Source organism: Silurus meridionalis, chromosome 24 (genome assembly GCF_014805685.1).
Source record: "Silurus meridionalis isolate SWU-2019-XX chromosome 24, ASM1480568v1, whole genome shotgun sequence".
In the NCBI taxonomy this organism is placed as follows: Eukaryota; Metazoa; Chordata; class Actinopteri; order Siluriformes; family Siluridae; genus Silurus; species Silurus meridionalis.
Window position 1 is genome coordinate 10,150,533 of NC_060907.1, and position 12,880 is coordinate 10,163,412.

At 34.4% G+C, this 12,880-nt stretch overlaps 1 protein-coding gene across 7 annotated transcripts in view; it reads right to left on the bottom strand.

Moving 5' to 3' along the window:
* atp11a (ATPase phospholipid transporting 11A) overlaps window positions 1-12,880 on the bottom strand; it is a 94,760-nt gene that overhangs the window by 8,439 nt on the left and 73,441 nt on the right. For 3 of the 7 annotated variants that reach the window (XM_046837046.1, XM_046837044.1, XM_046837047.1), the window contains exons 23-29: window positions 11,897-11,956; window positions 11,663-11,790; window positions 7,103-7,238; window positions 6,504-6,527; window positions 4,429-4,494; window positions 4,236-4,339; window positions 3,642-3,807 (exon numbers count right to left, since the gene is read on the bottom strand). In XM_046837046.1, coding sequence (XP_046693002.1) covers window positions 3,642-3,807; window positions 4,236-4,339; window positions 4,429-4,494; window positions 6,504-6,527; window positions 7,103-7,238; window positions 11,663-11,790; window positions 11,897-11,956 — 684 coding nt within the window. Of the gene's footprint in view, window positions 1-454; window positions 545-3,641; window positions 3,808-4,235; window positions 4,340-4,428; window positions 4,495-6,503; window positions 6,528-7,102; window positions 7,239-11,662; window positions 11,791-11,896; window positions 11,957-12,880 lie in introns of all 7 variants that reach the window. The other 4 variants (XM_046837048.1, XM_046837049.1, XM_046837050.1 and 1 more) reach the window with 3 other exon arrangements.

Consider the following 12,880-nt stretch of genomic DNA (forward strand, 5'->3'; position numbering starts at 1 on the left):
GTGTTAGTAAACCGCAAGTGATTTCCATTAAGCGGTTCAAATTTTCATGCTGAAAGAAAGAATCTCTCTCTCTCTCTCTCTCTCTCTCTCCTCTCTCTCTCTCTCTCTCATATACATACATACATACATACACACATATATATATATATATATATATATATATATATATATATATATATATATATATATATATATAAATATATAAATAATTATGTATATCAATAAATATTAGAAATTGTCTTTCAAATTATCAGCCCGCATAAAAGATTTACTTCAAATATTTATAAAAAAAAAAAAAGAATCTTTTTGTATCTTTGGCCAATATACTTCTCATACACACAAAAATTAGCGACTACTAAGAAGTTCTTGGTACCTTTCAGTGACTTTAAGTTCCATACACACTCTCAGTCGTTCACACACATACACACACATGCAAAGAGAGTGGAAGGATCACCTCCTGCCCAGTTCAGAAACTGATACTGCTGGAGGTCTGAGAGAGCATAAAGATGGTGGACTGCTCGGCGGTAAGGCACTGGCGCTTTGTCTGCCGTTACCACGGCCAAGTGGGTTCAGAGGGCAAAGGTGAAGTATCAGGGGTTAAAGTCACAGGGAAAAGGGCAAGTTCATGGATGATGTCATACATCACAGGAGGGGAGGCAGATGAGGAGAGAAGAGAAAAGAAAAAAAGACAAAACAGGTTTAGAACAGTGAACATGGAGGGAGGGATTAGAGCTAAGCTGCACAGCCTTGTTCATGTTTGCTGTATAATTCTAGTTTATTAAAAGCTGATCCTGGAAACTAGTTTAGGTGCTTCCAACCGATATACAAGGTTGGTATTTGATATCATTGTATAGCTAAAGTTTTCTGTGTAAAATCGAGTAATCGTGTAAAAATTACTGCATAAATACTATAATACTGCATTAGTCTAATCTAACATGAGAAAACTAATGTTGTCTGGTATTAACAACTTAAATTTTTTTTTACAGGTTATACCCTAAAATATCCCTCATTTATTGGTGTATATACTGTATATGTTGCATCGACTTAAAACCTAAAAGAACAATTTATGTGTATTAAAATTCAGTTTATAAATAACACAATTAACTCTGTCCTAAATGTGTTTTAATGATCATCAAGTGTACTATATAGAGTATACCAATGCCACTGAAAAGCTCATGTAGTTACCATATACGGTTATATACATGTATATACATTTAAAAATAACAATCTGAAATGCTGAACATAGACGAGTCTGATAAAATGATGATGTTTCTCTTAGAGATTTCCTTTGTGAATGAAACAAAATTGAAATAATTCATTTTTAGATGTATTTCATCTTATTTTAGATTTATAGACCCTTTTATGTAATGCACATTGTTCTGAGCAGCGGATCAGTTTTTACTGCAAGTTGTATTCTGTATATAACTATGTTTGTGACGAATAAAATCTTGAATCTTATTCAGTAATTAAACAAGTTTGCATCTTTATCAGCCCTAGTAGCTACAAACAGCGGTGGCCAGATCCTCCCTTATAGCATACAGACAAGTGGAATGCGAAGCTGCAAAAGTTCAAGTAAAAGGTTCATTAGAAAACGCGCACACACACACACACACACACACACACACACACACACACACACACACACACACACACACACACACACTGCTGCTTCACAGATGCGTACTGTACATCCTCTCTGTTTCAAAACACACCAGCACACTTATTTTCAGTTCAGGAGCATTCAAACAAAAAAAAAAAAACAAAAAAAACAAGCAGAAAACACTTGCTTTTTGTTCAACAAACTGAACATTTAAAAACTTCTAAGAAAAGAGGGAAGCAAGAAGGATTAGAACGTTGCAGCCGAGGACCTCCCGAGCTGCATACGCTTATTCACTTACATCCAGCATTCTCGAGACTGATCCGTAGCAAAGGTAAATCTAAAGACCATAAATGTGGTCAAAAAAGTCATAACAATACAATGTTCAGTGGCACAATGGAGGTATAAATTAGGACAATAAAATCTCCAATGGGTTGTTTTAGGCCACTGTAATGCAAAGGCGGAAAAAGCGCAAACAATACATTGCTGTAGAAAAGATGATATAGATACAGTTGGTTATCTACAAAAATATCTGTTTACGACAAAGTTGCCATAGTAACCCGTTTCTTCATGATTCAGATGTTATGACAATAATCATATTTCTACAATCATATTTCCCAAATTAATTATTCTAATTGCTTTATTTACAAAATTACTTCAAGAATTAATTTGATATAAAGATTTATTCGGTCGAATGCTAAAATATATATAGAATGATTTGTTTCCTTGTTTTGTTTGTTCAGGTCACCTGCTGTCTTTGATGGTAATTTGTAATAAAGTGACCACATCACTAAACTCGTCATCTAGTCTAGTGGCTCTTTTACTAGTAAGATAAGTACAGTAATATAATAATAACATTATCTTAAGATAACACTCCCAGATGTGTTCAACATCTGGTCCATGATTTAGATAGGGACGATATATAGTTATAGGTTTTCTTGCCACACTTATATAATGTTAATATCTTGGATAATTAAGTGCAATCATTTCAGTGCAATAATAATAATAGTAAAACTTGTTCATTATTATTCATTATTTATTATAATTATATTATAATTATGTATTAATAATAAATGTGCAATAACTTTTATAATGCAGTCTGACTTATTTGCCATCTGTTTTATCGCTGCTACACATTTAATTAAATTTCACTTAAAATATAACTAAATGAATATTTTATTTAAATAAATTGTTTTACTTTAAATGTACTGTGAGCAACTGCAACCGAACAATTTCCCTAGGGGATCAATATAGTATTCTGATTTTATTTACTGAGCTAATTTTTAACTTCACTTGTCTATCTGATACAAATACAAATCCTAAATGTGTTATTTATAAAACAGGGATCGAGTTGTGCTCATTTTCCAGCTTTCAAATTGGTGGCAAAGCACACCAGTGATGCAGGTTCTAATCCGACTGCACTTTATTCTAAAATCAGCTTGTGGACTGTAATTGAATTAAAAGCTATGTGGAAAAATCTATAACGTGACTCCACTAGGGGCAAAATATAGCAATAAACATAATTTCATTGAGCAACCAGAAGATTTGGCTCCGTAGCAATGTGTCTCTTTCCAGACTGAACTAATGGCTGGGTTGAAATTGTAACAATGGTTAATATTTATACAATTACAACATTTATTTATTTCTTTTTATTTCTTTTTTTAATCGACTCAATAGTAAATTGTCCACCGGTCGACAATTTTGTGTAAATTCCCAACATATTCTGTATATTTAATTAAACCTTAATGTTTTCTAGATCCTATATGTTTAATTCTGTTTTTTTCTGTGCTCAGAATGTACCGTTACCATTAAAAACTGATAAATGAACACATTGAAGACATTAGTGTTGATGTGTTATTGTTTGAAAAACTGGAATACTTTATAATTATTTATTATTTTTTTTTACCTCAGTCCGGTCAATGGACTGAGTGTAATTTGGCAGGATATGTAAAATAAACTGTTTTGTTTTTGCCATTCCCTTCATAAAAAAATCTGAAAACCAAAATATGAGTAGAAGAGGTGAATATAGCAGCAGGAAGTGTACCTGTATTTTCTCAGTGGTGGTGGGCCACAGCGCTCTCCACAGCACTTTCTTAAGCACATCGGGCAGCAGACTGACCATGATGAGCAGAATGATACTGAGCCACGCGGGCCCACTGGCCAACATCTGCATGAAGACGTAATACATCCTCTGGTAGTTCAGGAAGGGCCTTTTGTAGGGAGACCACAAACACGTACACTTTTAAGTTAATAAAGTTGTTAAACATAGAGAAGCTTCAAATCAATGAAAATTATTGAGGTATTAATATTTTTAATACAGGAGATCATCCAAGTTAACTTAATATTTCTGAATATCTATAATATAGTATAAAGCAAACATATTGCATGAAATTTGCACTGGAACAGAACAAAAGTCTTAAATCATCTCTCAAAAAATCTAAAATGAGCAAGAGAAACAGGTCCTTCATTAAGAAAAGTGCTTCTGACACACAACCTTTACTCATATTAGTGATTAAGGACTTTCATCTAAAACATTGTGCTTCTTTAAAATCTTTGAGGACTAATCCATTTTTTTAATCTGGTAAAAAATATTTCCTAAAGTGTACTGCGTTACTTCCTGGAAGGATGTCAGACGTACCATATGATGCCACCCCAGAGAAGTGAGAAGATCACATAAAACAGCAGAGATCCCCATATTACAAAATGGTTGATCCACGTCCAGTAGTGTGTGTCCAGAGCGAGCTGCAGAACATGAACACAGGTAATATTAACCATATGCAATAAAAGATAAAATTACATCATTTCATTTGTGAGCGTGTATGTTGGACTACCTTTAATGTGACTGTAAATACCAGCACTGTGAACACCAGAGTTCCAAATGTCCAGTTTCCAAACATCTGGATCAGAAACACAGTAATACAGCAATAAAAGCAATTTAATATAAACAACACAAATGTAAAAAAAATGAAGCTTGGGTTGTAACCAATATTGTCTTATTTATACTCATTACAAATGAAATTTTCGTGTCATTGCCATTTCCTGGACTGAATCATTTATTTTTACCTTAAACTTTTTTTTTTAAAACCAGGAAATAGCCAGTTGAGGTAAATCTGTGTGAAAGACATAAATCACTGAGTAATATATATATAACATATATATGTATTTATACAAAATATATATTACTTAGTGATTTATGTCTTTCGCACAGATTTACCTCAACAACTGTCATTACCTCCAGGGCCCATTATCTAACTAGCTAACCTGATTACCCGTGTTATAGACGCACTATATTTGCCAGACGAAACTAAACTGACCTCAACAAGCTACAACAGCAGCAAACAAACACAAAACCAGAAAAACTATACAAATTCTTCTGCTACAAACTGGTAAAACAGGAAGCAACAAACCAGCAAGTAATATACTGTGTTACTGTTGTGTGTGGCCATTAGAATTACTAGAATAATAATCAGCTTATTAGCAACTTTTTACACTTAAATATTTTATTCCAAAATTGCACCTGTAATATGCATCTCAAATATGTTCATCTGGCATCTATTTACTAACAGTTCTCTAATTCCAACTACAGACTCCAAAAGTTAATAAACATGAAAAACAAGCAACAGCAAACATGGAGAAATGCAACATGATGTTTAGCGTTTTAATGAACACATGATGCCGATGAGTTGCTAATGCTGGTGTAAAACATATGAGGCACGAAGTAAATACCAAAGCAGGCACGTGGTGAACTTAACCACACTGCGAGAGGACAAAAATGCAATGTTATAACCACTGAAAGCACAAAAGGCACTGTTGCTTCAAATTATTAGTATCGTTGTGTATATGGTTATGTATAGTGGCGTGGGCAATATAGCAAAAAGATCATACCTACATTTGAATGATAAATGATATGCATTAAGATTTTATATATATATATATATATATATATATATATATATATATATATATATATATATATATATATATATATATATATATATATATATATATATATATATATATATATATATATATATATAACAAAAAATAATGAATAAATAATAAAATAAACATAGTAAATAAAAAAGGGAGGCGTTTGAGGACACTTTAATTAAAACAAAACTACTAATACTGACAAGAAAAAAAAACATTTACTTAAAGAAAATTGTAATTAACATTTAAAAATAAATACATACATTTTGTTTGCTAACCAAACAAAAAAAAACAACAAACCAAATACATAATAGAGTACATTAGTAAACAGAAGCAAAATAAAACCTGTGTATAATAATATATGTAATGATTTTAAAAAGAGAACAACAAAAAAAATTTAAGTTATTGGAATAAATTAAAATGTATATTTATTAAAAACTAAATATTATATCAAAATAGTTTTGTTGTAAAGTTGTAAAAATGATCATATCTCAGTGTCCATCAGTATTCAAGATATCCATATTCTACTGCCATATTGCCCAGCCTGAATGTATAGCATATTATAATCATTTATATCATGATCATTATGTTTATTGGGTCACATGACCAAAAGGGTCATGTCTTCTAGTTTCCCTATTTGCCCTTGCAGTGAGGTGCGATATGACGGACAGGAAGTCCAACAAAACCTATGAGGATGACTACAGTGCCACCTTTCTGGGAATGTTTTTGGACATAACACACAGAAACACAAACACAAAAACAGGCTCTATTGCACTATACAATGAGAGGGGAACATGAGGAGGCGATGGATTAATCCTGAAGCACCCGAGCCTAATGAACGAGTGAACAGAGGGATAGTTTTAGGATTAAATGAGATGTGACTGAGGGTCAGTGTTGGAGGAGGAAGATGAGAAGGGTAGAAACAGACCAAACTAAAACTAAAAAGAGGATGAGAGACAGACAGGGACAGGCTTACCATCTGCGTGTTTGTGGCCATTAGCTGAGGAAAGGAAGAGGGGGGAAATTGAGGGAGGGAGACAGGAGAGAGCAAGAAAAAAGAGGAAGAAAAAGAAAGAGAGAAAAATAAATAGAAAAACAAACAAAAAACAAAACAAAAAAACAGAGAAAGGAGAAAGGGGAGGGGCAAAAAAATTTAGAAAAAATTAGGATGTTATAACAACACAAATGAAAATCCCCGAAACCAAATCAAACGGGAAACAGGCAATCCGAAAAGATTAAAATGATCAAACTTGATGGCACAGAGAAAGATGTCCCTGCATGCTTTGTGCAATACATGAATGAAGAAGCACCTGTAATGGTTAAAAATGTGTGACTCGTTTTTACCACTTCACACACACACACACACACACACACACACACACACACACACACACACACACACACACACACACACACACACACACACACTCGTCTCTCTTGCTCTGCCTTTTAAATTAAAATTACTCAATGAATGAAAAGAACTTAATGATGAAAACAATGGACAACAAAAGAAAGAGAAGACACACATGAGAAAATAACCCGGTTGGTGGATTGTGATGTGATGAAGGTTGGTACCTGTCCATTGCTGGTAAAGCTGGTGTTGTCAAATAAGAAGAAAGCACCAAAGAAAAAGACCAGTGCATCAAAGACTCCTAGAAATGTCCAGTAGATGAAAATAGGCCATTGGAGCAGAGAGTTCTTCGCAATGTCTCTGAAAAACAAGAAAAAACAATGAAAGATTTGGTTATAATGTAACTTAAATCATTACATTTGCATGATTTTATATAAATGAAATAAATAGTTTTACACTTTCATTTGCACCATATTGCAAATGCCTGTATTCAGAGCAAACTCTAAAATCAAAAACACAACCTTGCGTTAATCATTACATGACTGACCACAAATATCACTAAACATGTACAGTTAATATCATTAGACATACATTTTAAAAGTGTTTTTTCTTTTTTTTTTGGCAAGCCAACACATATCCATTAATTCTCTAGTGTCAGATTTGTGACAGTCAGTAGATTGTCCACCACACGAAAGTCTTTCAGATACAATACTCTGGTCTTGCATATAAATGTTTTTTTTTTATCTTACAAAAAATTATTTTATTTAATTTTATTTTCCTTGATTTATTTATTCCTTGCCTTTAGACCTCAATTATAAGTTTTATTTATTTTTTTATTATTCTTGTATGCACACATTATATAAACTCTGGGTTTCATTTTGAAAAATAAATAAATAAATGAATAAAACAAAAACTCTGGCATATTCCTTTAATTGAAGATTGGAATGGATGCTTGCTTACATCCCCTCGGCCTTGCATTACAGCACCAAGACTTTTTTTATATTCCTGTTAAACCCCTTAATACACCAGGCTCCTAACCCCTAACCACTCTTAAATGTTGTCCAACTATATGCTCCCTAATATAGCTGTGTAGGCTTAAAGCCTTCGGGACTGTGCTCTTGAAAGCACAACTATAGATTGATTAAGCACTTAGTTAACAGTATCGCTACAACGCAACGATCCAAACAAGGCCGAGAGCCAACGCTGCTTTTCCTGGCTCCATGTAAAAAATAGTTTGTGTGCAATTACATCCACAAGCCAGAGGAAAACAGAGTATCGATTACTGGAACAAAGCAAAAAAAAAAACATGAAAAAAAGCTGAACAAACAAAGTCGTCCGCTGCCAAATTGAAATTGCGAGGGCCAGAGGTTTTTGAGCCGCAACACAATAATGCATTCGATTAAAGTTTGAAATGCAGAAATATAATCTATAACAACGTCCAAAGTTTAGATTCACACCAACATTTGAGCAATTCCTTATAGCATCAGAACATCTAATAAAATACAGCTGAAAACCATGTCTGAATGACTAATAGCAAGCTGAAAGCATTTCACTGATGCCACTTACTGCTCTTATTATTTATTATTTATTCTTATTATTATCCTATTTTTAAATTTTGGGGTTAAAAAAAATGGTTTGGAGGAGAGGAAAAGATCTAAACGTTACAGAACAAATAAAAAAATTATTGTTATAGAAAATGACGCCATAGTCTCATTGGATACTCGATTCTGATTGGCTGGAAGATGTGCATTCAAACCGTTAAAAGCACACGTAGTTGCAGTCTGTGGCATCATTCTGCCTACAAATTATTGTAACTGCAGTAACATACAGTTTCATATAGAGTGAGACAGTTGCTTAAGGGCCCAGCAGCGGCAGCTTAGTGGTGATGGGATCTGAACTCAGACCTTCCGATCAGAATTTTAACATCTTAACCACTGAGCTACCAGCTGAGTTTATGAGATTATGTTAAATTGGGAATTCAAACAACAAACAGCACAAGGACTTCAAACACCAACCGTTTCAATTATTCAATTGTGCAATCTCTCTCCCGCTCTCCCCCTGTTTCTTTCCCTCTCGAATAACCGTTTATTTTTAGTTATTTATAAATGCAATCTTATTACACTTCTTTATATCTGTGTATGATTTAGCATGGACTAAATTCTACGTGACCCATAAACAAAATAATTAATGAAAATTACCGCTTTATCATGTCAGTGCTGGCAGGTGACCATGGTATAAGTGGGATAAGTCCTCACTAAGTGTATTACACAATTCCAATGCATTCTGCGGAGAAAAAGGCCTCTGGGGATTGCATAAATATTGTGCCACTTGCTGTGAATTATCCCACTGTATGTGTATTTAGATCTAGAATTCCGTCCGATCCGAATCAGTGCACTTCTTTTATGCTTCATTAATGAAATTAATTATAATAAATAGTTATTTGGATGATCTATTATATTACATCATAATGCCAGGGTGGTGTAGTATTGGTAACCATTACTTTAAACGTCTTACTCTTGAAAACTTTCCCATTGGCATTACAAAAACGCACCCACTGGACCCCATCTAAAAACCTCTGCAGAAAAATTTACTATGGCAAAAATTATACATCTGTCTTTGATATATTACACTGGTTATCATGTAACCAGAGAAAAAACAGTGGGTTCCTTTTTTCTATTGCAAACAAATATTGGTTGCATAATCCTTGAGTGGGACATGGGGGTGATAGACAGCTGGGACAGTTCTATTTCAATGCAGCATATGAATTGGTAATGCAAACATTTCGGCATCATGAGTTACTACTACTATATTATTATTATTATTATTATTATTATTATATTGAGTCATAGTGTGACTGGTTGCTTTGTGACTACTGTTCCTGTCCTAGCTGTACCTCTCTGTTTTCCTCCCACATCTTCTTGCAGTCTATTTATGGGAAGGGATTTATAGTGTGTGTGCACTGGCGCTGCTAATCTAATAGTCGCCCAGGTTCATTTCTGCAGCACTGCGCTTCCCCGAAATAGGGAGATGATAGCGGTGTGACAAAGCTCACGAGATTATTGTCTCCTTTTGGCTGCAAGAATTCAGATTGTAGCAGACCAGAGAGGCACATAAAAAAGCAGAAACCCCATAAATAGAAAAGGAATAATAAAGTTTTATCGAATATATTTTACGGAGGGGAAATCGAACCCTTGAGATGGTGCTTTTTTTATTTTTGTGCTAATCCAAGCATTTTTGGTAGTTTGAATAATTTCAGCCTCAGCAAAAAGAATGAGTGAATAAAAGTAGTTAATCGGTGCTGTTTAATGACACACAATCATGAGTAAGTCTTTTGTAAGTATAGTTTAATGTGACGTGAGATGGCTAAGAGGCTGTAAAACCTTTCATCAGTGTTTCCCTTTATTGGTGTTCCAGCTTCAGTCAGCCAAGATCTACTCTTCAACCTGTCCTGGACAGTTTGCTTGCCCCCTCTGGTCAATTCTGAGCTGTGTGTGTGTGTGTGTGTGTGTGTGTGTGTGTGTGTGTGTGTGTGTGTGTGTGTGTGTGAGCGTGAGAAGACAACCAATACTATAGATAGCTAGGATGTACCACATAATTTATATATAGTTCTTCAAAACAACTATAAAATGTCAAAAGCCTTCACATGATTAGGAAAAAATAAATCATTTCAATGTTCACTAACCTGCAGAATCAAACGTTATATCCGCTCCAGTGTTTTCCAAAAGAATATTTAGCTTACTTCTTTTCAGTTGTTATTCGGTTAACTGCTACCTGATGTGCAACATTAAAGGCCTGATAACCAGCTCAAAATTAGAGCCCGGATTGATAAGGCAGAAGGAGATCTACACTATTTATTTCATTCTTAGTAAATTCCTGACCAATAATCTTTATCTTTAGACTATATCTATGCCTAAAATAAATACTGAGCTTTTATTTCAGTATTTCTCATATTAAAGGAATTTCCCAATATTTCAGCTCACCTAACTAACAATTAACATCACACAATGAAGCCCGAAGCCTATTACGGATATTCAGGGCTTTAACCTGTTTACCAGGGTTTAGTTTTTAACCCAGTTCTACTAACATGGATCTATGAATGTACTTTAAGTGAGTGCATCAGATAAATCAATAACCAGATTATGCTTTAAACCATAGTGCCAATGTTTTAAAGTTTTCTTTGTTGCAGAGCGAATCAATTTACCATCACAAAAAGTACAAAAGAAAAGCTTCTATCCACATTTCCATGCAAAGTTGGACATTGCATGACCTTGATTTTCTATCCTTTAGCTACAATCGTTTGTGTGATGTCAGTTTGCGATATAAAATAATCGGTAAACATGCTGAACATTATGATATGCTGGACCAAGTGCTATTGTACCCATTTGCAGTCATTAATGTAATAATCCCAACTATGACTATTCGAGCAGCAACATATCACCAATTATATGTTTATTTTTCCAACATATTCATTCATTCATTCATTTATCTTATTTATATTCATATAGTCTTCAATCATCTCTTGCTGTTACATTACATCATATTAAAATGCCATTAGATAGAAAAAAAAAAGAGATGGGTCTTTGTACGAGTCCTCAGTACGCATTTTAATTCCAGAAACTTCTGAGAAATTTGATGTATCCTCTCATGTAAAAACATCTGGCAGCCATGCAGGTGTTAATTACAGAATGTGCATAACTCAACTCTGAATACACATAACTTTACCTGCTGAAGTACTGACGTAATGTCGCTACATCGTCCAGCGACGCTGGTGTGTAAACACTAACCTGTAAAGCGAAGGATCCCGTTTCAGGATGTCCATATTTATGTGCTGCTCCATCAGACTGTAGAGCAGGATGGGCAGCGAGGTAAAGCTGATATTGTACAGTGTGAGATATGCCGTGTCATAAAGTGGCTGTAAGTGGAAAGGAGAAAAAAAGATCCAGAATGCAAAGAAATGTCACATGGATATGGACACATGGATGTTTAGCAGTAAATATTGGGTGGAGTTGAATGCATACCTGCTGGGAGAAGCCACAGAAGAACTGATAGAGAAATTGGGGAAAGATGAAGCACACATTCTGAGGAGAAAAAACACAGAAAGAAAAATAAAAAAAAAATGATCACATTTTTTTTTTCTTGCTGCAGTCCCTAGTGACAAAAAAAACACCACCACACATTATCAAGTGTGAAACTCACAGACTAAAAATAGCTCCAAGACTGTATGGTGTAAATTTTCCTACCTTGTGTTTCTCATAATAGAACATATAGAAAATGCCATACCACAGAAATGCATTGTACATGTTAAATCAAAGACAGTCAGTATCTTACAAAAGTGAGTACACCCCTCACGTTTCAGCAACAATTTTATAATTTCTTCTCAAGGAACAATACTATTGAAATGAAACTGATAAAAAAAAAAAAAAAAAAAACATTATCAACGTGCAGCTTGTATAGCAGTATAGATTTACTGTCCTCAGAAGAACTCAACATACAGCCATTATTGACCAAATAGTTGGCAACAAAAGTAAGTACACCCTAAGTGATAACAGCTGTATGTCGTGTAACCATGTAAAGCCCCATGTCCTATGCATCATGTTAATGTTTTTGCTTGACAGGACAATACAGATTTGTGTATCTTGTATTAAAGAAGTTACAATTTGGTGCTTTGAGTACAATTCTCTCATACTGACCACTGGATGTCCAACATGGCACCTCATGGCAAAGAACTCTGAGGAATTAAGAATTAGAAATGTAAGAAGATCGGTAACACCCTGAAACTGAGTTACAGTACAGTTGTCAGGGTCATACTGAGGTTTTCCTGGACAGGTTCAACTTGGAACAGGCCTCGCAAGGGTCCAACAAAGAAGTTGAGTCCTCTAAAATGCGACAGGTGCAGGTCCAGCTGGATAAAAAAAACAGACGCATGAGTGCTTCAGCATTCCTCTAAAAGTTGCAGAAGCGGAAAGTCTTCTTATAAGTGCTCAGACCATGTGCCACACACC